Here is a 24,830-nt window from a genome sequence, read left to right on the forward strand (position 1 = left end):
AGGGAATACATCTGCAAATAATTTAAACTGTTTATTCAAACTACACTGTACAGCTTTTGTGTGTCTGTGCATCGTAGGTACAACTGTAAGCAATTCCGTTCTCAAATGTCTGTTTAATGTGCGAAACAACATGAAAAACACCTGTTAGACCATTACAATGCGGACTGTCGTGCATTTTTACTATTACCAACAAGACAACGAAGTGATACGTGTCATGGAGACTTATAACGGATACTTTCCAAACCTCAAAAGTTCCTTCGCTGAGTGATATTGTTTACTACACTATTATGCATACAATCCAAGTCATACGTTTATTGTCATTCATACTCTTATTTTTAACCAAATATCATTGCAAAAGTGTTCATTGTGTCAATTCAGAGCTCGGAAATATTGGAATAATGTGATTAAGGGGACTGACACTCAAGGCACACAACAGGATAACACAACAGGATAAAACAACAACCACATTTTCAATTGACAATCATTGCTTTAAATGGATGTGGTCGATTGTTTATATATGCCTACACAAATCTATGTATTTAACTTGTAAACCAAGGTTGGATTAGTTGGTCTGTTCTAATTGCAGCATATTGGACGACTCCACCATCATTGATCATTCGCGACTTTAAGTCATTCCTGTTATCTCTAGAGCATCCCGTATATCTATAGCGCCGCATTACTTCCCCATCTTACCATGGATAGGGTTTGGTGCATTCCGGAGTTCATTTATGGTCCCACAAAGGTAATCTTAGGATAAATTAATTTTAGCATACTGTAAATGCCTGTGCATAATGTGCATAACATAGCATAATTATTTTCATTATCTTCCAAGGAATTCTGTAGAAGCAGCCTTTATTTTCAGACTCTGCAGGCCTGCTGGGAGGAAACATATTACAATAAACAGGTAAGATTCATCCCACAAAAACATAAACAACAGAAAGAGAGTTGTATTTCAAGACAGTTTAGAGAAGGTGGTCATGAGAGTTCTTAATATCACTTGCAAATTGTGAGGCATGAGCAGTTGTGAAATGTTGCGAGAGGCCCTTCTGAAAGAACATGATATGAATGAACATACAATATACTTTAAAAAAAGTATTGTAAGGCTTGAGACAATTAAGACATGGATTATGTATGTGTGCCATTCAGAGGGTGAATGGGCAAGACAAAATATTTACATGCCTTTCAACGGGGCATGGTAGTAGGTGCCAGGGGTACCTGTTTATGTCAAGAACTGCAACGCTGCTGGGTTTTTTACGCTCAACAGTTTCCCATGTGTATCAAGAATGGTCCACCACTCAAAAGACATACAGCCAACTTGACACAACTGTGGGAAGCATTGGAGTCAACATGGGCCAGCATCCCTGTGAATGTTTTGTACACTCAGTACATTAATAGTATTGGTACGTGTTCTTGCCGTAACCTGTAAAGCTGGCGCAGCCTGCGAGGCAGGGGGAGGTGTAAGTGATGCCGTTGTCTGAACACTCAGGGTCCCACTCCCCAGCCAAGGAGGAGCAGTCTCCGTTACATTCTGACAACAGGCTGCCATCGTACACCAGGGGACCTGGGGACAGAGAAAATGGCTGGTAATAATGATGTTTAAATAATTGTTGCTGAACTATCATTGACATACGCACAGTGACAAAACAGCCAGGAATCCTGGCTCAGTAACAACCATACTGAATATTCCCACAAGAGGGAGCCCCGGCACAAGCCCATGTGTGTTTTGGTCTAGCTCTCCCTCATATTCCACTGATCAAAACTTTTGTCAAGCTTATACCTCTTCATCAGTAGACCTCCCAGGAATATCCCCACTGCACCCACAGGCAGGTTCAACTCACCTGGAAAAGTTATACTCACACGTCTTTAGTGCTACCAGTGTGCTGGAGTTTCATTTCCACTCATGTTCAACAAAAAGTGTATTTAAGTGTATTTAATGCCATTCAACATCAGTGCTGACAGGAGGGAACATTTCAGTTGGAGCATGTCCAGGTTTCTATGGCTTCGTTGAGACAGGCAGCCCAATTCAGTCATTGTTTTGAGTAATTGTTGTAACTTTAATGTGTTCATGTTTAAGTTAATTCATTGAGCTGTAATTAAAGATATTTCTTTACAGTTATTTACATATGTAATTGTATTGGTTAGTATTGAATTACGCTTTTGACTGCAAGTTCCAGAATGCCTTGCGACAGGAATGAGAGTGAGAACGCGCCAGTTATGTGCAGGTGCAAAGTGATTAGGCTGACCTTTCCGCTAGCATCTTACCTGCATTGCTCTGTAGAATCTAAAGTTCTTAAATGTAACGTGAACAAGTAATATTACTAAAAGAAGCGTACATATCCACCCCGACGTCCCGAGTCATTACTTTGAAGACAGTTTATTCTAAAAGTAATTGCTCTTTTGACCAATCAGATATGCTCTGAAAAAGAGCTGATGCGAAAATATCTAACGTGATAATTTCCCATCATTATTCAACAGGCTAATGGGTCTCCAGTTGTCTATATAAAGAGTATCCTTATTAAGTTTGGGAATCAAAGTAATTACACCTTGTTTTAAGGATGCCAGGAACTCCCCATTCTTGAAACATAGCAAGAATGAAGGGAATCAATTTATCATTGAATGCTTTATAAAACTCGCTTATTAAACCATCATTTCCAGGGGACCTATTGTCCTTAAGGCTTTTAATACAGTCTTTTATCTCAATTTCAGATAACTCGTCATCACAAAAATCCCTGAAATCATTATCTATCTTCTTAGCAATGTTTGCAACACGTCATGCTCTTATCAACTGAGCTACGAAGGAGCACGTCGACGTCACTAGAATGATGACAAGCAATTTTAAGGGATTCTAAAGGGAATCAGAATTCCAAACTAATTTCTATGGCAACACAGTTGTCAATTTTGTAAACAATCATTTTCGAACGTGTGTTGCCAAGAGACATCTAACCGACGTTCTATGGAACGTTTTCGGTGCGAAAACAACAACTTTGCTGCTGACAACAAACTTGTTTGATTTTTGAGACCTGAGAACAATCGACTGGAAAATGCCTGGGTGCTTTTCAAGACTGGCGGAGAGAGTGCGTGGACGTCGGCGGCCTACTGCGTCGACAGGTTGTTCAAATTCATTTGTGGCTTGTTTTTCTTGTCTTTTTCTGTTTTGCAGGGTTCGTGGTCGTCGACAGGTGGACAGCGACAGCGACTTCGAAGAGGGTATGTGGAGTTTACAACTCTTCTTTGACTACATTTAACAATGTCCTTATAATTTGCGAAATGTTGTGTATTTCTATCATTCAGACTTGGCAAAAATGCTAGTGCTCGAGATGTTGTAGCTTGCTAGCTAACATTAACTTTAGTAACTGTTGCTAAGCAATCAACTTTTGCTACCTAGCTAGCTAATATTAGCAATCTTGCTATTTTTTTTTATGTCCTAACAATAGTTTATTTTATATTCCAATGTTCCTCATTTTAGAAACAACTGTCCTGGATGAGGTCCAGTTGGATGTGCCATTGGATGATGTGCTAGATGTTCCACAGCTGCTAGTCCTCCTTGATGTCCAGAATGCTGCTATCATCCTTGAGGATGTGCCAGATGTGCAGACTATCCTTGAGGTACAATTTTCTGAAAGTTTGGGGTTTTATGTTTGAAAAATATCCCAGATATTCAAGTTGTCTCTTTGACATGAAACAAATCTCTTGTCTGCTTTCTGCTTTAGGAGGCCACTGGCATTTGGCAGTTGATTCTGATTAGGTTCAGCCCCCAGTACTGTGGGCCTGTTGTGATCAGGGTAAGAGACCCCCCCCCCCACACACACACAGTCACATCACTGTTACAATGTTTACTGTTTCCAACATGAATGTATTGTAATGTGCAGAACAATGCCGGTCCGGTGGTTAAAGCTTGGAGAACTTTCCAGTTCATCAGCCCCATCATCACCTACATGCGTGGGGGATCCCAGGTATGTGTCTTTGTAACAACCTAATCATAATCTATATTGTCAGTCATTTGATCTTGATGGAAATGTGTCACAGTAATTGCCGAAGTGGTTTTGTTGATGTTGTCTTGTTGTTTATCTCAACAGCAGGTGGTGGTGAGGATGCACCACGTGAGTAGGGTGAGAGGCCTGGAGACTCAACTGGTGTGGGCCATCTCCAAGGAGACAGCCAGGCTTAGTCCAGAGGGCATCCCCTACTGTGCCACCAAAGTGCAGTCCATCACTTGGATCCAGGTAAGACGTAAATACTACTGAAACAGTAGTAGATTAGGCTTTTCTTCACTTATTCCATTTGGCCTTAATATGTATTCTCTCTTTGTCAGCGTGTGGCTGGCAGGGTGACCCACTATGCGTCTCACCTCCGCCACGAGACGTCTGTGGACGTGACGCTTGGCTGCTACCAGGTAAATAAACGATTTCCTATGTATATAGACTAGACATTACTGGGCATTTTTGCATTCGATTTGGTGTGTTTTCTAATAACGTGTGTGGTAAACCGGTGTGCTGTGTGTGTTTTGAGCAGCAGACTGATGTCTCAGTGGTGTACGCCACTCTCCACATGGGGCTGGACGGGCTTCTATCCTCTTCAGCGTGGTCGGAGGCTGCCTCCTTCTCTACTCCCACCACTCAGCAGTTCACTGACCCAGAGCCTGAGGGCCACAACTGCTATGAGGTCAGACGTTACACACACATACTATTGACTAGGAGCATTAAGATCCTTCCATTGACCGATTGTTTGTTATGTCATTGCACTGGTCACTGATTTTGAATGCTTGTTTTGTTGTCGTAGGGCTGGGAGGAGGACCTGCTGCCTGAGGAGAGGGAGGTTCCTCTGCTAAAGTGAGTTCCTCTAAATGTCTGTGTAGTCTGAGCTTGTCAAATGCTGAAGGACCCCATTGACTCTAATGATTGACATGCTTCATTCCCTCCCTTTCACAGCCTCTACCTTACCACCAAGAGAGTGGAGGACATCGCCCTGAGGCTCGTCTCCTTGCGCCAGGCCTTCACTGTGCGTGGACCCACTGTTCTTTTTGTCTCTGTGACTTCTTGTTCTGTCTCCAAGAGGAAGAGGTCTCACCCTAACTCTTCCCTCTTCCCTAGACCCTGCTTGGTTCCACCCTGAGCAAGAACCATCTGTTTGTGGCGGGAAAGGTCCTCCTGGGCGGCCTTGTTCAGGCCAACCACATGGTAACTCACTAACTCATTCTCTTTCAAGGGAAAGAGAGCGTCCCTGAGGGGAAATGTGTTCTGTTCACTAAGATGCTCTTTTCTTTGTCATAGGACGAGGCCAAATTCATCAGTACCTATAATGACTTTGTGGACTACCTGAGTGACCCCTCCAAGCGGAATGACATTGAGAGGGAGCTGGCTGAGGCAAAGGTGAGTTCATTAACTCTTTCAAGTCTCACTGAGTTCTTCCACATGCATGTCTTTTATACATCACAGTAGCTGATATTTATGAAATCATTCCTATTTTCTCCAAACGTGTTTTCTTGTCCTAGATCCATCATGTGAACATGATAGATGTCCTCTTTGAGCTGGTGCTGTTTGGGATGATGACAGCTCAGAAGTCCCTGATGGTGGTAACTAGCATCTCACTGGAACATGTTTTGATATCGCTCTATTAGCAGTTTCACTTAAATTCCTCATCTCTTCTCTTATCTTTTCTCCTCCTTTGTTTCCTTTAGCACCCTGGTGGGTTCGTGGAGCGTCTGTATGCTCTCCTGTACTCCTTCCTGCCCACTGCTGCCAACATGGAGCCAGAGGCTGATAGAATCGTACTGCTGCTCAATGTAAGAGTCAAGAGGTTACTTCCTGTTTACTTCCATATTCTTAGTGTACTTCCTTTTGACTTCCTTATTCATGGTTAACCAGATTTCAATGCCATTTTAGGGGGAGTATTTCTAATTGTCTCTCTCCTCTTGATAAGCTAGTAACTCAGAGCCATTTTCTATGTGTTGTGTGGTGTTCTCTTCAGGGCGGACTGATGGCTCTGCTAGATGACATGTTTGGCCAGCAGCTGGCCTGGTATTTTAACTCCGAGTCTCTGGTCACTGAGCTCTCCAGCCTCCTGGAGTACCACTTGGAGAACCTCATGGCCAGCATGTAGTCCTACTGCAGGGACCATACTCCTTTCTCCTTCTCTCTCTCTTTTGAAGGAATTGAGGACTTGAAGTGCTTTGTTGAACCCTGATTAGTTAACACCCATTAATTTAATGTATTCTCTTGTTTTCTCTCCCCACAGGATTATTGTGACACTTTGCCTCCCAACAGGGCTGTAGACACCAATGCACTACATTACTTTGCACTGAATCTGACATTTTAAAATAAAATAAGTTGTAGTTCAAAAACATTTTTGTTTCTGTCTTTTCATCTATTTGTTTTATGACCATTTCCTCTTCCTGGAGGTATAATGCATATATTAGAATATTACATGAACAATGATGCTTTATTATCTGCATATGGAAATAAAAAACTATGTTTAGTTGATTTACAGATACTACAGGCCCACACTTATATGGTTTTGTACTGTGGTTTGTGATACTGGGGCGGCAGGGTAGCCTAGTGGTTAGTGTTGGACTAATAACCAGAAGGTTGCATGTTCAAACCCCGAGCTGACATGGTACACATCTGTAGTTCTGCCCCTGAACAGGCAGTTAACCCACTGTTCCTTGGCCATCATTGAAAATAAGAATTTATTCTTAACTGACTTGCCTAGTTAAATACAAAAAATACTGTACTATTTAAAAACATGTAGGATGACATACACTGAGTCCACAATAGACTAGGAACATCTTCCTAATATTGAGTTGCACACTCTTTTCCCCTCAGAACAGCCTCATTTCGTCTGGGCATGGACTCGACAAGCTGCCCTAAGCGTTCCACAAGGATGCTGGCCCATGTTGTGTCAAGTTGGCTGGACGTCCTTTGGGTGGTGGACCATTCTTGATACACATGGGAAACTGTTGAGCATGAAAAAAAACAGCAGTGTTGCAGTTCTTGACACACTTAACCCGGTGCGCCTGGCACCTACTACCATACCCCGTTCAAAGACAGTTAAATCTTTTCTCTTGCTGAATCACCCTCTGAATGACACACACAATCCATGTCTCAATTCTCTAAAGGTTTTAAAATATTTCTTTAACTCCCCTTCATCTACTCTGACTGAAGTGGATTCAACAAGTGACATCAATAAGGGGTCATAGCTTTCACTTGGTCAGTCTATGTCATGGAAAGAGCAGGTGTCCTCAATGTTTTGTATTATCAGTGTGTGTAGTAACCTGGTACAGTATAAAGTATACCACTAGAGGGGATAATTGCTTCAGTCTTGAATGTTACTTCTCACTAGCCCTACATTAACAGTCTGCCATTGTAGACTCCGGTAACTTCGGTATCTTAGTTTTTTTATATTTTCCATTAATGTCTGAACCATTTCCCGTCTTTCCCACTGAAACCGTAATGTTAGCGTTCATGTGAGAGGGTGTAGTAGTGCATACTGACCACTAGTTGGATCATAGTGTGGATGGTGGAGTTTATGCAGGAACACAGAGGGTAGAGGCATTCTCCATCACAGTAGAAGGCAGAGTAACCCGTAGGAGCCAATACCCAGTCCTAATGGAGAGAAATACCATAGAAATCGAATGACAAGATTAGATGAATGACTAGAACAGACTCTTTCTATGATAAAGAATGCAATGAACATACTCTACAATGCACATTCTACACAAATGCCTTGCTTCCCTAGAATACTAACTGTCTGTTACAGCAAATAAGGTGGTACAATGTTAGCTCATGATTATCTATTCAGTACAATGAGCAGTTAAGAGAGATGGAATCTCACCTTCTAGCCTTGTTCACTGAATCTCACAGATAATTCATGTCTCTTACAAGCCTGACGCCCACTGTTGACATGGCTGTGATCTGAAAGGGACCAAAAAATATGTTATGAACCAGGAAAGACTAATGTACACTTTGGATGCATTGGGTTTGAAATGAAATGTAAACGTAACTTAAGTCATTTTGTAATTTGGATGAATTATCCCTTTAAACTGTGTATAAAACAAGTTGAACTACAAGATGAAAAACCAGTGTTGTCCCCTGACCTTGTATGTATACTGGGCAAGGGCAGGTCGTATTTGGGCTTCTTATGGGGTTTGGATTTCAGGGCGACAGGGGGACTGGTTGGCCCTGAAGAAGTTGGTTAGATGAGTACTTGAAGGCTTATATCTATATTTTGGAATATTGGATTTTAATTTCGGGAGGCTTTCATCATGGAAAAGGGACCAGACCACTTTTTTTGTTAGTTAACCTAAACGAATCACCACCCTCTATAGAATAACAACAGTGACAACAGTTGACTGCTATTTAAGTAATAATTTGACTGTCAAATCCATGTATTGGTGTGTGGCCATTGACTTTTATGGAGAGGCCGCCCCACATTTTCTGTGCCATTTCCTGAGCATTTCATTAACTCCACGTTCTAAGTTCTGCACATCCCAGCACTTGGAAAAATCAATGGTACAAGACCTAAGATATTGATCTTTTAGGAGGTGCGTAATGGGCTGCAGGGAAGTCAGGCGTAGGAGAGCAGAACTGGGTTATAACCGGAGCAGTTTAATGAGGAGAAAACCAACAGCACCCAGAACAACAAAATATGGGTTGAAATAACCCATCGCAAACCAGTCTGAAGTGCACATACACTTTACAACAAACAATTCCACACACAGACATGGGGGGGAACAGAGGGTTATATACACGTCAAGCAATGAGGAAATGTAAACCAGGTGTGTGGGAAAACAAGACAAAACAAATGGAAAATGAAAGGTGGATCGGCGATTGCTAGAAGACCGGTGAAGTCTACCGCCGAACGATGCCTGAACAAGGAAAGGAACCGACTTCGGGGGAAGTCGTGACAGTACCCCCCCCCCCCCCCCCCCCTTGACGCGGGGCCCCAGCAGCGCACCAACACCAACCTTGGGGACCACCCAGAGGGCGAGGTGCAGGGCGATCCGAACGGAGACAGTGGAAATCCTGCAGAATTTAATTGTCCAACACGTCCTCCACCAGAACCCAGCATGCCTCCTATGGACCGTGCCCCTTCCACTCCACAAGTTACTGAAGGCCCCTCGCCCGATGCCTCGAATCCTCGATGTCCAGAGGGGGCAGAGGAACCTCCCGCACCTCAGACTCCTGGAGCGGACCAGCCACCACCAGCCTGAAGTGACACACATGATTGAGGGGTTAATACGGTAATCGGGTGGGAGCTGTAACCTGTAACACACCTCGTTCAGTCTCCTCAGGACATTAAATGGCCCCACAAACCGCGGACCCAGCTTTCGGTAGGGCAGGCAGAGGGGCAGGTTTCGGGTCGAGAGCCACACCCAGTCTAGTAATGAGGGAATGTAAACCAGGTGTGTGTACAATCAAGACAAAACAAATGGAAAAAGAAACGTAGATCGGTGGTAGCTAGAAAGCTTGTGACAATGACCGCTGAACGCCGCCTCATGAGAGCCAGATTCATCATAACGCTTCATGGTTTTTGCGACTGCACTACAAGAATCTTTTAAAGTTCTTGAAATGTTCCTTATTGACTGACCTTCATGTCTTAAGTAACGATGGACTGTTGTTTCTCTTTGCTTATTTGAGACTTGGTCTTTTACCAAATAGGGATATCTTCTGTAAACCATCCCTTCCTTGTCTCAACACAACCTATTGGCCCAAACGCTTTAAGAAGGAAAGAAATTCCACAAATTAACTTTTAAGAAGGTACACCTGTCAATTGAAATGCATTCCAGGTGACTAGCTCATGAACAGGTTTGAGAGAATGCCAAAAGTGTGCAAAGTGGTCAAGGAGAAGGATGGCTACTTTTTTGCTTACTACATGATTCCAATTGTGCTCTTTCATAGTTTTGATGTCTTCACTATTATTCTAAAATGTAAAAAATTGTAAAAAGAAAGAAAAACCCTTAAATGAGTAGGTGTGTCCAGACTTTTCTGATTTAAACAAAGCAATCTGATCATACTCCAGTAAAATACACGCTACAGGGAATGCAAAACAAATGGCTTCTGCAAAGCACATATACATTGTCCAATCAACATCCAGACATTGATTTCATTCTTCGGGTCTTTATTTAAACACAAACACATTTGGAATAAAATGCTCTTTCAGTGTTTTGTTGCAGGTTGTGCAATGTTCAGAAGTGTGTGAGAAATTAGCATCAATGTGTGTGTTTGTGTGTGGGGTCAAGTTTGGACGGTCGTACATATGCAAATAGCCTTGTTTGTATATTTCAGGACCATGGACAGCAGTAATATTGGCATAGCGATTTCTGTCATTCAGCACCACATGACAGTAGACAGCGGCCATCTCATGTGAAGTTGGCACTGGGGAAATCCCATGTAATGAGAAACGAGGCCAAGGAGGAAAAAAGACTGAAGGAGAAGACTCCCACAAGAACTCTATGCTAAACTGTTCTGCCACATTCATTTCAAATGTTACATCTTTCGATTTGTAAATGATAGGGAATACATCTACAAATAATTGAAACTGACCACTCAAACTACACTGTAGAGCTTTAGCGTGTCTGTGCATTATTTATACACAAAAGCCCTTTTACCAAATTCAGTTCGGACATTTGGAACAGTTAGCAGGATAAAGTCCAGCGAACGAAGAGAGTACCCACCACATTTCTGAACAATAAATATGCCCAAATAAAAAGGTAGTAAACCCAAGCTGGCTTTGTAAATAAAAGTATACCAGTGACTGAGCCTACAAGTTACTAGAGAAGGCCAGCCAACCCTGGTATACAAAGTGTAGTGGTGCGTAAGGGTTTTGCAGTTTAAAATAAATCTCAAAGTGCCATGGTAAAGGGTGTCAATTGATCTCAAACACTGAGCGGAAGCATTCATATATAAAATATCCCCATAGTCTAGTAAAGGCATAAATGTAGATGATACTAGCCTCCTTCTGGATTCAAAAGAAAAACAGGCCGTATTCCTAAAATAAAATCCCAATTTCAGCTTCAATTATTTTGTAAGTTGTTGAATATGCAATTTAAGAGAGGCCGTCATCAATTAAAATTGCAAGATATTTATATGAGGTTACAACCTCAATCTCTTTGCCCTGACAGGTGGTAATAGGTGAAAGATTTAGAGGTCTACTTCTTGCATTAGAAAACACCATTTGTTTAGTTTTGTCAGTATTGAGGATAAGCTTCCATTGACACAAGGTATGTTGAACAGTATAAAAAGCAGTTTGCAAGTTCTGGAAAGCTTTTGTAAGAGACGAGGCACAACAGTAAATAACAGTATCATCAGCATAAAAATGAAGTTGCGCATTTTGGACATTTTTTGTCTAAATCATTTATATAAATAGTGAATAAGAGAGGACCAAGTACAGAACCTTGGGGCACACCATTAAAGACAGACTATTTAACAGACATAAGCCCATCAAATTGAGTGCACTGAGTTCTATCAGACAGATAGTTAGCAAACCATGCAACTGCATGCTCTGAAAGACCTACACTCGACAATCCCTGCCTTAGTATAGCATGATCAACTGTATCAAAAGCCTTAGAGAGATCAATAAAAAGTGAGACACGGTGCTGTTTTTTGTCAAGGGCTTCAGTGATATCATTTACAACCTTCATGGCTGCTGTAATTGTGCTATGCTTCTTCCTGAAGCCCGATTGCTACATTAATAAAATAGAGTTACTGTTACCAGACATAGACTTAATAGCCTTCCAAAACTTTCTAGGGTCTGTAACGATTGTCGTCGGAAGAAGGAGAAGAGGACCGCGTGGTAAGTATTCGTAATACTTTTAATAAATACGAATACTTGAACAAAAACAACAACACAACAAACGAACAGTTCTGCAAGGTGCAATACACACAAAACAGAAAACAACTACCCACAACCCATAGTGGGGAAACAGGCTGCCTAAGTATGGTTCTCAATCAGAGACAACAATTGACAGCTGCCTCTGATTGGGAACCATACCAGGCCAAACACATAGAAATCTAACACACAGAACAAAACATAGAATGCCCACCCCAACTCACGCCCTGACCAAACTAAAATAGAGACATAAAATGAACTAAGGTCAGGACATGACAAGTACCAATCAAGATCATTTCACTGTAAAGAAGTTTAGACATAAGGTGTGTCAAAGAAGAAAATGCATCATCGAGAATACAGGGGGGTCTATAACAGCCAATCACAGTTATAGAGAGTTATAGAGAGACCCTTTGAAACGTCAATATTCAAAGCAAGAAATTCCAACTGTTTACATATAGTTTCAGACTTTGCCACACTTACAGGGAATTTTTGTATTTACATATATAGCCACACCCCCACCTTTCTTAAAACGATCAGTGCGATAAACATTGTAACCACAAAAACAGACTTGCTGAGCCAGGTTTCAGAAAACACAATTACATCAGCATCAGTTGATTTAGCCCAAATCCTAACCCCATCAATTTTTGACAACAGGCTGCGTACATTTAAATGAAAAATACCAAAACCAGATCTTGATTTAAAATCAGAGGGGGTTTAGAGACATTGTATATAGGTTGCACGTTACCTGATATCAACAAAAGAAGAATAACTAGGCACCTCGGTTTAATAACATTGTACAGCTTCTCTTTTTTAAGAGACCTACCGCAAGCGAATTCTACAAGTGAGTTTCCAGACAATATTAAACAGTCATTTAAAACCAATAGACCTTGGTAGTGCAACAAATTTGTACTGTTCACATCATGCCACAAATACATGGGCACTTGGACGAGTGGACCGGGTGAAAAAGAGCGAGTTCCTGCAGACAAAATGTCTAATGGTCCGGAGAGCACATTGTCAGATGTCCTCACCCAGCAGCAATGTTCGTTTTCTCCAGAGTTCAGTAAAGTGACACAAAATTGTCATTTTCTCTGACAAATGTCAAAAAAATTGAGACGAAAGAATGTAAGGGGAGAGAAGGACAGCTGTATGTATGAGTCTGAATGTGAGTATTTGCGCGTGTGAGTAGATTGGGTGTTGAGGTTGTAGGTACAACTGTAAGCAATTCCGATCTCAAATGTCTGTTTAATGTGAGAAACAACATTAAAAACACCTGTTAGACCATTACAATGCGGACTGTCATGCATTTTTACTATTACCAACAAGACAACGAAGTGATACGTGTCATGGAGACTAAAAACGGATACTTTCCAAACACCAAAAGTTCCCGCGCTGAGCGATACTGTTTACTACACTATTATGCATACAATCCAAATCATACGTTTATTGTCATTCATACTCTTATTTTTAACCGAATATCTTTGCAAAGGTGTTCCTTGTGTCAATTCAGAGCTTGGAAATATTGTAATAATGTGCTTAAGAGGATAACAGGATAACACAACAACCACATTTTCAATTGACAATCATTGCTTTAAATGGATGTGGTCGATAGATTTGTATAGGTGGAGCAGTGTGATGTTGTTCCCCTAGATTATGCACCAAATTGCACACAAGGACCAATTCAAATAGGCCAGGTCAAGAGGGGATGTTAATAATTTGATAATAATAATAATTCAGTGTATTTTTTAAATTGAATTACAGCTGCATAGCTAATGTTTTTCTTTGGTGTAAAAACACTTTTTCATATCAATATTGTACATACATGTGATTGTATATTTTGGTTTGGTCCATCGCAGGTTATCTGTATTTCCATACCCCCTTATTGTTCTCTTTTGCCTGACCTTCGGCTTGCAAGGTATGTTGTCCTTGGCTCCGAAATTGTTCAATATAAAACCGTGGTAATGTTACACAAGGTACTGTTATGCACCATAAATTTGTTACAATGTGGATAATATAAATTATCCTAATTAAAAGTACACAATGCAGAACGAACCACGCTACATAGGCATATATAAACAATGTATTTAACTTGTAAACCAAGGTTGGATTAGCTGGTCTAAACAACATGCACCCCGATAATCGCGTCATGAATCGGGATGGGCTCCTACATCCTCATATACACATTATGACATAATAAAGAGTTTAATCTTTTACGAAATAAAGACAAAGAAGCATACCCATTTATACAGGTTCTACACATTCCATTTCTCCATGGCAATAGAATGTAAACATTCTACTTTGCGCCAAACATCCCTACAACTCAATTCTAAGTGCAGCATATTGGACGACTCCACAGTCATTGATCATTCGCGACTTTAAGTCATTCCTAGAGCATCCCGTATATCTATAGCGCTGCATTTCTTCCCCATCTTACCATGGATAGGGTTTGGTGCTTTCCGGAGTTCACTTATGGTCCCACAAAGGTAATCTTTGGATAAATAAATTTTAGCATACTGTAAATGCCTGTGCATAATGTGCATAACAGAGCGTCATTATTTTCATTATCTTCAAAGGAATTCTGTAGAAGCAGTCTTTATTTTCAGACTCTGCAGGCCTGCTGGGAGGAAACATATTACAATAAACAGGTAAGATTCATCCCACAAAAACATAAACAACAGAAAGAGAGTTGTATTTCAAGACAGTTTAGAGAAGGTGGTCATAAGAGTTCTTAATATCACTTGCAAATTGTGAGGCATGAGCAGTTGTGAAATGTTGCGAGAGGCACTTCTGAAAGCACATGATATGGTATTTCGTGGCACGGTCTCACACCTTACCTCATCTTGCAGAAGAAGCTCATGGTCCACTATCTGCTGCTCCAGAGTCAAGGCCAGGTCCCTCCCCATGTCACCACGGAGCACATGAGCAACTGGCTGGTGTCTCAGGGCAAAAAATCTCTTAGGGAGAGGTGAGTACCACGTCAGCACTCGCCTTCACTGCCATTCCCTGCCACCAGCAGCACTCCAGGAGATGTGGGTAAAATAAACAACAGAAAAATCAGAAGCCAGGAAAGTTGAATTGCTCTGTGTTTTATTTGAAGGGTGTGGAAGGAAACCCTGGAGGAAGGAAACAACCTCGCTCGGCTGGTAAGAGAATGAGAGTTAGAGACAAACTACAAGTTAGTGAGCTCTTTACTAGCCTTTCAACAACGAGTTAGCACAGCAGAATAGATCTGTTGTGAAATTACACCAATGGGACTTCCTGTTTCATACTGCAGGCCTGGGAAGTAAACACTTGCCTAAAAATGATGAACTTAGAGCACGAGGCTTTCTGCAAGCTCCGCCGCTCCATGCACCCCACCTCGCCAGCTGACATGTGAGTTCCATGTACTGCCCTGCATATGACTTGATCCATTTATCTACACATCTGGAACTACACAGAAACAGACTAAGACAGTGTTCTCTGTGAGCACATTGCACATCGTTTAGCGTTGTCTTCTCCTCTTTGTTGATTTCAGCGATCCTAAGGTCCACAGCATCGTGGAGAAAGCTGTGAGAAGCATTCCGGGCGAGCAGTCCAATGAGCCCCGTAGCAACCTGCTCAGCCCATCTCAGGTGGTGGTGGAGGTGGTGCCCAGGCTCCTCCTGGCCCTGTGGCTTCAGCCAGAGGAAGGCCATTCAGAGCACCCAATCCTAATAAGCGGGATGGCCGTGGGCATGGTGGCGGCCGTAGTGGAGAAGCTCTCCTGCATGTTAAAGGACCCTTCCCCTCACATCCCTTTCTCCCGGGCTGCTGCTTTTGACTCTGTGCGGTCGATCCTCGGGAGAATCAGGCAGTCCATCTCCACAGATGACCTGCAGAGCCCTTTTTATATGAGCTCTGTCTGTGGCTTTGTGGCTGACGAGGTGCAGAGCTGCTTCCAGCCCCCTGCAGCCACCCTACCAGTCCCCCCTGTCCTCGCAGTGGCCGTTTCCACCACACTACCAGCTGGCATCCAAGCAGGTGAGTAGAAATGATAGAGAGCACTCTGACAGATGCCTGTTCTGATGACATCTTGGTGCCTTGTAGTAGTAGAGCTCATCAGGATTGTTGTTTTCACCCACAATACAGACCCGGCTTCTTCCCACCTGGAGGTTCAAGACATCACCACTAGCACAGAGGCAGATCCGGCTTCTTCCCACCTGGAGGTTGTGGACATCACCACTAACACAGAGGCAGATCCGGCTTCTTCCCACCTGGAGGTTCAAGACATCACCACTAACACAGAGACAGATCCGGGTTCTTCCCACCTGGAGGTTCAGGACATCACCACTAACACAGAGGCAGATCCGGCTTCTTTCCACCTGAATGTGGTGGACATCACCCCTAATACAGAGGCAGAGCCCATCTCTTCCCTCTTGGAGGTTGTGGACGTCACACCTGAAGAAAGGACTCTCACGATGGCTGCCTTCGCCACTCTGCCAGCTGACATCCAAGCAGGTGAGTAACACTTAGAGAGCACTCTGACAGGTGTCGTTTGTCATGACATCTTAGTAGAACCTTTCAACTGGCCAGTGTTTAGAAGCTACGGTTTGCATTAGTTTACATTCTGATCCTCTTTTTTCCCTTTCCAGAGGATGTTGCTGTGGTCATCCCGGATGTCACCCCACACGTCACCAAGGATGTGACACTGGATGTTCCATGCAGAGCTAGAAAAGGGGCAGTCCGTCGATTATTTTGCAGACTTTGGAGGGCAGTGTGCTGCTGCGCCTGCCACAAGGAAGAGGACGAACAATATTAATTATTCATCACACCTGCAGAAAAGGGATTGAACCATAGAGCATTAAATTATTCACATTATAATTGAACTTAATTTCTTCTGTTTACTACTTAATTTCAGAAACTTTTCTATAAACTTTCACTTTGCAAGTGTGGAGTAGGTTGTGTAAATAAGTGGGACACATCCCAATTTTGATGCTTTGAATAATTTACTTTGTACATTTAAAAAAAACATGTCTTATTTGACAACAAAAAACGGAGGGCGCTCAACCAACGTTGAGTTGAGGTGCAACCAAATATTTGAATCATCATAGAAAAGGAAAAAGCCCAACTCTTGCTCACTATAAAAAATGCATTGTTTTATTCAAGCAAGGTTAAAAGATTAACGTTTCGGCCTAGTCTTTGACGATATGCAAGTTCTGTTTGCCCAGTAAAAGGGTGACCCAGACTCACCCTGGTTCTTGAGGGTTGAAGACAGTGAAAAATGATCATTAAGTAAATGGGACTTTTCAATTATTGAATAAAAATCTTTAATGAACATGAATTTAAATACAATTGACTTGAGGATTTAGAGCAGGCAGGCTGACTGGCTAGCCCTGAAAGCCCTCTGCCTCTACCTCTGTGTGGTTCATCTCAACCAAGAGCTTGTGTGGGTTGTCTTTCTCTGTGGGTGTGAATCACTATGACCTCTCCCTCTGCCTGCCATTTGGCTGATCAGAAGCCTTCTGCTCTTTCTTGCTCACATGAACAGGAGGAATGGCCTCTGGGGTAACCTCCTCCATCTATCTAATGCCTCTTCCACCTCCACTTTCTGTCTGTGTTTGATTGAGGTCACTCGTTCTCTCTCACTGGGTATTGGATAGTTCCTCCTCCTCTGTGTCTTTGTGAGGGTGGAGGGAGTTATCCTGTTCCGGCTCCCTCTAAGGGTGTGCATCATAAACTATTTCGGTGTGTTGAGGGGTTCAGTGGTTTTGGAGGGAGTCTGAAGTTCGATCTCTAGCGATAAGTGTAGGGGCTGTCCCGTGGTGGTGTCCCCCTCCCTCCAAAGGAGGAGCAACTGAGACATGTGATGAGGCCAAGGAAGATCACTCTGCAAGGACGGGATAGGACACATCACAACACTGCAGCTCATTCATATTCAAACACACCTCAGAGTACGGACACAAACATGGACGCCCCCCCCCCTCCCCCCCCCCCCACACATAGACAATGAATTTACCTGTACATATCAGAATCATACATTCTACCCCCACAAGTATTGATCCCCCACCTCAAACATGTTGAGTCAATTCCAGATGCTGGAATCCACCAAGGGGGGGAAACTCAATAGGAAGGTGTTCTTAATGTGTTGTTCACTCAGTGTAGATCATTCCCTAGCATATACTTTCATTTGTATGCGTACTGATACTGTAAATACACAAATTATATTAATGTTATCTACAATATATTATAATACCGTAAGCCTCCCTGCTGCAGGGGCATTTCCTCCTACAATTTTGAGCTGATTTTCTTCACTTTAGCAATATTTTGTATCTTTGTTCATTTTCACATTTATTGTGTTTGGAATGGCACTGTTACTACAGGAGATGATGCTATCATAAAGTATTTGATGTAAGTATGTAGGATAATTACCCATAATGCTCACTGACAGAATTTCCTAGTTCTGACTTGAAGGGCCATCTATGATGTAGGGCAGGTCAGTAACCAAATGATTTTACTGTGCCCAGTCGCACACAGACTTTTATGGTCACACAAGTTGCCACCGGTGGATTCAAAATGAGTAGCCTAACAATTATTTACATGGCCCCAGGTACATTTGCAACCAAATTATTTTTCTGTGAGAAATCAATAATAGTTAAACACATAGGATAACAGTCAGCAATTGACAGTGAGCAATGAGCAAGATAAGCATAGACGGGAAGTTGACAATAGCTTATTATTAGTGTAAATTAATCAGATCCAATGATTTACCGCCCTTAGGGTGGGGTACCGCTAGTCATCATTATTATAATCACCATCTCAATCATTATCACCATACCATCATAGACTTATTCTTCTGTACCTGAGACTCATCTGACACTACCTTAGACATGGCAGTCTGCAACTCAATACACTGCCCCTGCATGGTGTTCAGCGTCCCCTGCATGTGGTTAATCGACTGCTTAACATCGTTCAGCAGGATCTGAATCTCAAGCCTGCAAGAAATCAGGTGGTTCAACACACTGAGATGGCGAGAGGCTTCAGACCATGCCCATTGGACCATCTTTAGGATTCGTTCTCACTTAACACCAATCTAATTAGGAATGTAACTTTGTGCAGAAGATGTTACTATAGTGTTATTTAGAAGAGAAAAAGTGTACTTTGTCAGGCGCCAAAAAGGATGACGGCATGTCTCCCTGCTCCAGTGAGCTCTGCTGGCAGGTCTTGCTCACTGTTGGAGAAACAGGAGCCAAATTAGAGGAAAATATCTATGGTTGTTCAGCAATGAAACGTTCATGACATAATGGGGATTGTCCTTCCCTGTGAAAAGAATAACAGCTGGGGTTTACTTTCTCACTATTAGATAATGTAATACAATCTTTAAACCCATCAGAAGTGTAGTGCTTACCTCCATTAAAACATTGGTCCATGTTATTTAGGCTATAGCTTGACGCATATCCTTACCTTGGACAAGCGTATCCAAAAGGCCTGTCCAGTCATGCGTGAAGATACCTTTAGGCAGATAAAAGCGCGGTACGGATTGAGACATGCTCGGTAATGTGAATCTGTAACACTGATATAAAAACGCGTTTTCATTTATAATTTACACTGTAGAATGACCTGCAAGCCAATCAGAATCTAGTTTTAAACAACACTGTGGGTTCCATGGAACGTCACAAACATATTAGGCCACTTGCGTCCCAGATTACAGTCACTGAACATGGGTTTAATAGCTATAATGGCTATATGTACACTATATGCACATCGTATTGAATTGAGATTACATTTACTGCATCACTGTAATTATGTAGCCTAATCCTATGGGGATCATATGTGAAATGTCAGAATCATGGCACATGAAAACATAATGAAATTGACTGCAGATTATAAAATTCACTGTGACACAATATCCATGTAATTCCAATTAAATTACGTTGAACCAACGTGGAATAAACATTGAATTGATGTATGTGCCCAGTGGGAAGTGATCAATTCGAAATGATTGAATACATACAGTATTACAAAGAAAGAGATACAAAAATTGCTTAGAAAAGCTTGAAAAAGTCTCATTTCCCCGGGCCACTCAAAAGTCAAATGTATGTACGCATTACAGTACATCGCTGTGTAAATGATGTGCAGGAGAGCTCCATGAAATCAGTGACATGGTCAAGATGGCGACATGAGAGGGTGGAACATTTCTAGCTGAGGAACAATTTTAGGGTTCTCTGATAAAGTTTATAGTTTTAGACTGCAGTTGGAATTTGTTTTTCGTTTTCACAAAAAACGATATCTAACCATACAATGAATAATTTTGTAATTTATCAACCCATTGACATATTTTTGACGATTTCCAATGAACAAGCTAGCTATCGAAACGTTTCAGCGTGTGCCGTTAAGTTAGCCTGCTAACGTCTTCATAGCTAGTAGCATGTAATCAGGACATGACCAAACTGTTGCTGAGATAATGGATGTTGAAACTTCCAAGGAGAAAAGAGGCATTGTTGAAACTCACTCATATGCTTGCAGTGTAAAAAAGGGGGGTGAATGCGATTCATACCCGAATACCCCAACCAAGGAGCAACTTCCAAAGAAGCTGAGAAGTGAACCATCAATGAGCCAGCTACAGGACAACATCGTCCGCATCCTCACGGCTAAAATCAAAGAGAGCGCAGATAACATCATGAATTTGGTGTAAAAGAACACTGTCAGTATCGTTAACCTGAAGAAATCGATTGATTTCAGTGCTGAGGAAGTAAAAACTCTGAAGCAGCAGAACGCAACATTGAACATTCAGGTTGCCAAGCAGGAGAAGAAACTCACTGAAATGGAGTCAAAAGGTAAACGAGAATGACCGGTATAGTCGGAGATGGAATCTTTCGAATTTATGGAATAGCAGAAAAATCTGACAAAGAACATCAAAGCAAGACATTTGCAGGGCAATAGGAGGAGCGATATGTTGTTGCAGGTTCTCTGGATGTAGTGCACCGCCTGGGTAGGCTGAGAGATGGGGAAAACAACCAGCCACCACGACCAGTGATCATGAGATTCATCTCCAGGACAGTGAGGGACTTGCTTGGTCGCAAGTGGGTATTCCAACTGGACAATAACCCCAAGTATACTTCCAAAGTTGTGGCAAAATGACTTAAGGACAACAAAGTCAAGAATTGGAGTGGCCATCACAAAGCCCTGACTTCAATCCTATAGAAAATGTGTGGGCAGAACTGAAAAGGCGTGTGCGAGCAAGGAGGCCTACAAACCTGACTCAGTTACACCAGCTCTGTCAGGAGGAATGGGCCAAAATTCAGTAAACTTATTGTGGGAAGCTTGTGGAAGACCAACCGAAACGTTTGACCCAAGTTAAACAATTTAAAGGCAATGCTACCAAATACTAATTGAGTGTATGTAAACTTCTGACCCACTGGGAATGTGATGAAAGAAATAAAAGCTGAAATAAATAATTATCTCTAGTATTATTCTGACATTTCACATTCTTAAAATAAAGTGATGATTCTAACTGACCTAAAACAGGGATTTTTTACTAGGATTAAATATCAGGAATTGTGAAAAACTGAGTTTAAGTGTATTTGGCTAAGGTGTATGTAAACATAAGACTTCAACTGTACCTAGAAGTGCACACTATTCTTATTATTTTTTAATGTATGTATATAGTCAACTATACAACTTCCACTACTACTACACTTTATATCATCCAATAATATATAATGAAAAACACTCAACATGAAGAATTTATGCAATTATGTTAATTTCAAATATTTATTTTGAAATATAGATTAGGTGCTCTTCTTTTTATAGCAGGAAGTAAAGGGACTGGACAAGGCTTTGCCTATAGCTGAATGCACAGAGATACCATCTCGAGATCCTTAGGCCCATTGTCGTGCCATTCATCCGCCGCCATCACCTAATGTTTCAGCATGGTAATGCATGGCCCCATGTCGAAAGGCCTGCATACTCACCAGACATGTCACCCATTTAGCATGTTTGTGATGCTCTGGATTGACGTGTACAACAGCGTGTTCCAGTTCCCACCAATATTCAACAACTTCGCACAGCTATTGAAGAGGAGTGGGACAACATTCCATAGGCCACAATCAACAGCCTGATCAACTCTATGCGAAGGAGAAGTGTCACGCTGCATGAGGAAAATGGTGATCACACCAGATACTGACTGGTTTACTGATCCACGCCCCTACCTTTTTTAAGGTATCTGTGACGAACAGATGCATATCTGTGTTCCCAGCCATGTGAAATCCATAGATAAGGGCCTAATGAACGTATTTCAATTGACTGATTTCCATATATGAACTGTAACTCAATAAAATCTTTTAAATTGTTGCATGTTGCGTTTATATTTTTGTTCAGTACACATTTGAGTGTATTGACTTACCTGTTTCACTGACGGCAGGGGTCTGGTTCTGGGAAGGTGTTGGAGTGCAGTGGTTCTTCTTGTTGACCTTCTTTGTACTCTGGGTAACAAACAGTCATTTATACAGTAGGAGAAATTGCACACAAAGGGTATCAGTGTTTACCATCATACTGTACGTATAATGAATAAAAATAATCTTAAAAATGTGTATTTTGATGACATATGTACCTTTGGGTTGAGTCCACAGAGAGCGCTGAATCTTCCTCTCTTCTTTTCCTTTCTACAAGTAAGTCCAGAATGACCTACCTCGTCACTGCCAAGTACATTGTGTGATGACAACTGTGTCATGGAGGGAGGTGAAGAGCTAGCCTCATTGCATTTAGCTAGTAGTTCCCTAGTTAATGATTTGACCAGGGCATCGTCAAATGCATAATCCGTTGACTTCATTGCAACCTGGAGCATCTTCTCTGACCCAAATTCTTGAAGAAGCCCCTTGTAGACAGCCTTGAAAATCTTTTTGATTTTCAGATTCTGGGGGTAGGCTTGAGTTGGTTCAAGGCCTGAGGTGCCACAGAACTCAGACAGAATCCTCTTTGTGAGAACTCTTGATGTTTCACCAATGTCAGAGGATTCCAGTAATGTGAAAGGGGTGATCATTGACAGCAATCTAACAATCAGTAAAAGTACCAAAGAGGTGTCGTCATTGCTAGTGGAGTCAAATGATGCATGTGTATCAGAGTCCATGGCTGATGGAGTTGATGGATGCACAGAGACACTAGACATCTCCAGATCTTTGTTGTCCATCTTGGATTCCACCTCTCCTAAAACTTGAATATCCACAGTTCCACCATTGTGTGTGCTGCTGCCAGACAGAGAGGGTCTAGCCAATGATTTGGAACTAGACTGACAGCTAGTGGTCATGAGAGCCGGTCTGTCAGAGTCAAGTGTTCCAGCATCAGTTGGGGACAACCCATTGATTATGTTAATCAACTCTAATAATTATTCTGATGAATTGGAGGCCACAGAACAGGTATCCATGACCTGATCGACCATTATATTGGTGAAAAGGCTCTTTGTGTCAAAGTAAACCTGTGAGGAACTAACGGAGATGGCAGAAGAGCTCGGCATAAGCCAACTTGTTTCCTGCAGAGAATCATCAGAGATGATAGTTTGGCAGAAATCGGATCCTTGTGATGGTGGAGGAAGCCAGAAGACAATCTGCTGTAGCAGACGTTTTATTGACTCCGTAGCAAAGGAGTATACAAGGTCAGATGGAAACTCCCTGGATTCTTCAGAAGAATTCAATCCTGTCTTCAGCTTCAAAAGAATAGAGGCAGACATGCTCTTGCCAGCTGGCACAAAATGAGCCTGGGGGGTATTGTGACTTTTTATGAGGTCATAAACTTGAGTTGAGGAGTCACTCATATCAATGACCGAACTCCTAATGATAGGACAATAGATTTCAACAGGCCACTCATTGGGGACTGGAGTGCCTGGAAGAGAATTTGTAAAATCACTCTGGGACCCTCTGGTCATGGCAGAGGTGATGGACAGGGAGGACTTTGAGGAGGATGGCCGGTGTATCTCGTGTCCATCAGTTCTCACCATGTCAACATCCTCCAACATGGAGCCCACGATGGAACGAGTCAAGAGGCCTTTCTCTGAGGTGCTCATCCTCTCTGACATAGACACACTCCTCTGGATTGTCATCAGAGTCTGACTAATTAAGGCTTTGGAATAAATTACCATGCTTATCTGGCTGCCTTCATGTTCACTGTAAGTCATTTGTGTAGAAGTAGCTGTTCTGCATATGGATTCGGCATGTTTGGGGGCCTCAACCACATTGTTTAGGAGGACCGGTTGTTGCTGGGCAAAAAAATCCTTGACCTTGATGAACACATTGTTGAACAGGTTTACAGTGCCTGGCCAAATGATCTTTCCTTTCACATTGGCCCCGTTCTGAACACTGACAGGAAGGGTTGAAGCTGACAGGGATCTCTCTAACTGGCCAGACACTGAAGCATCAGACATTTTAGTGATCTGGGTGAAGCTATTAAGGTCTTTAGTGATGCTTATGATGATGTTGGATGCTGCAGAATTGGTGTGCAGAGAAGAGGTGAACAAAGGTGGAGTTCCACTCTTCTGAAGGATTTTGACATCTCTATCATCACCATCGTTACTGGACTCTGCACAAATGTCTGCACTTCTACCATCAAGGCTGGTATTTACAATGCCAATTAACCCTGATTGAAGGATCCCACCAGCCATATGTGAGGCTTTCGTTTGAAACTCATCATTACATAGTTTGTCAAAGGCTGTGGATTTAAGACTTCTAGAGGATGCCTCCTCCTCATCATTGTTGATCTCACCATGCAAATTGTCCTGTGTATTGACAGCATAGTCATCAACAGATAGATATGATTTGGAGGCGGCAAGGACGTCAATCTGAGAAACAACGGCATCCAAAAGCTTGGACAGGTCTTCTGTATCTCCTTTTAGGCTAGAGAGGCATTCCTCCATGGATTCCTCAGAGTGATACACAGTGAGGATCTGACTAATGTGTCCAGCAACTAGTGTCCAGCAATTTAGATGCTTCAGAGTCTCCCAGTAAGCTGTTTGTAAAGGGGTTGACAGATCTCAGAGCTTCGCTCACTGCCTTTCTAGCCTT

General features: G+C 42.2%; 1 protein-coding gene and 1 long non-coding RNA gene across 3 annotated transcripts; both read left to right on the plus strand.

Annotated features, from left to right (window-relative positions):
• Positions 1-2,409: 2,409 nt before the first annotated feature.
• On the plus strand, positions 2,410-6,113 carry LOC116362153 (uncharacterized). Of its 2 annotated transcripts, XM_031816436.1 has the most exons (13): positions 2,411-3,207; positions 3,467-3,606; positions 3,711-3,782; positions 3,870-3,953; positions 4,077-4,223; positions 4,313-4,393; positions 4,513-4,662; positions 4,780-4,829; positions 4,929-4,998; positions 5,091-5,177; positions 5,271-5,369; positions 5,492-5,572; positions 5,678-6,113. In XM_031816436.1, the coding sequence occupies exons 1-13, from the start codon at positions 3,042-3,044 to the stop codon at positions 5,858-5,860; spliced, it is 1,410 nt and encodes a 469-aa protein (XP_031672296.1). In that variant the 5' UTR covers positions 2,411-3,041; the 3' UTR covers positions 5,861-6,113. The 2 variants fall into 2 exon arrangements, with proteins under 2 accessions (XP_031672297.1, XP_031672296.1); XM_031816437.1 differs by lacking the exon at positions 3,711-3,782 and having other exon boundaries at positions 2,410-3,207.
• Positions 6,114-14,388: 8,275 nt separating this feature from the next.
• Positions 14,389-14,950, plus strand: LOC116362156 (uncharacterized). Its single transcript, XR_004207714.1, has 3 exons — positions 14,389-14,468; positions 14,670-14,788; positions 14,921-14,950. It is a non-coding gene; the product is annotated as an uncharacterized LOC116362156 (long non-coding RNA).
• The last annotated feature ends 9,880 nt before the right edge of the window (positions 14,951-24,830 follow it).

This window comes from Oncorhynchus kisutch, unplaced genomic scaffold, assembly GCF_002021735.2.
Source record: "Oncorhynchus kisutch isolate 150728-3 unplaced genomic scaffold, Okis_V2 scaffold797, whole genome shotgun sequence".
In the NCBI taxonomy this organism is placed as follows: domain Eukaryota; kingdom Metazoa; phylum Chordata; class Actinopteri; order Salmoniformes; family Salmonidae; genus Oncorhynchus; species Oncorhynchus kisutch.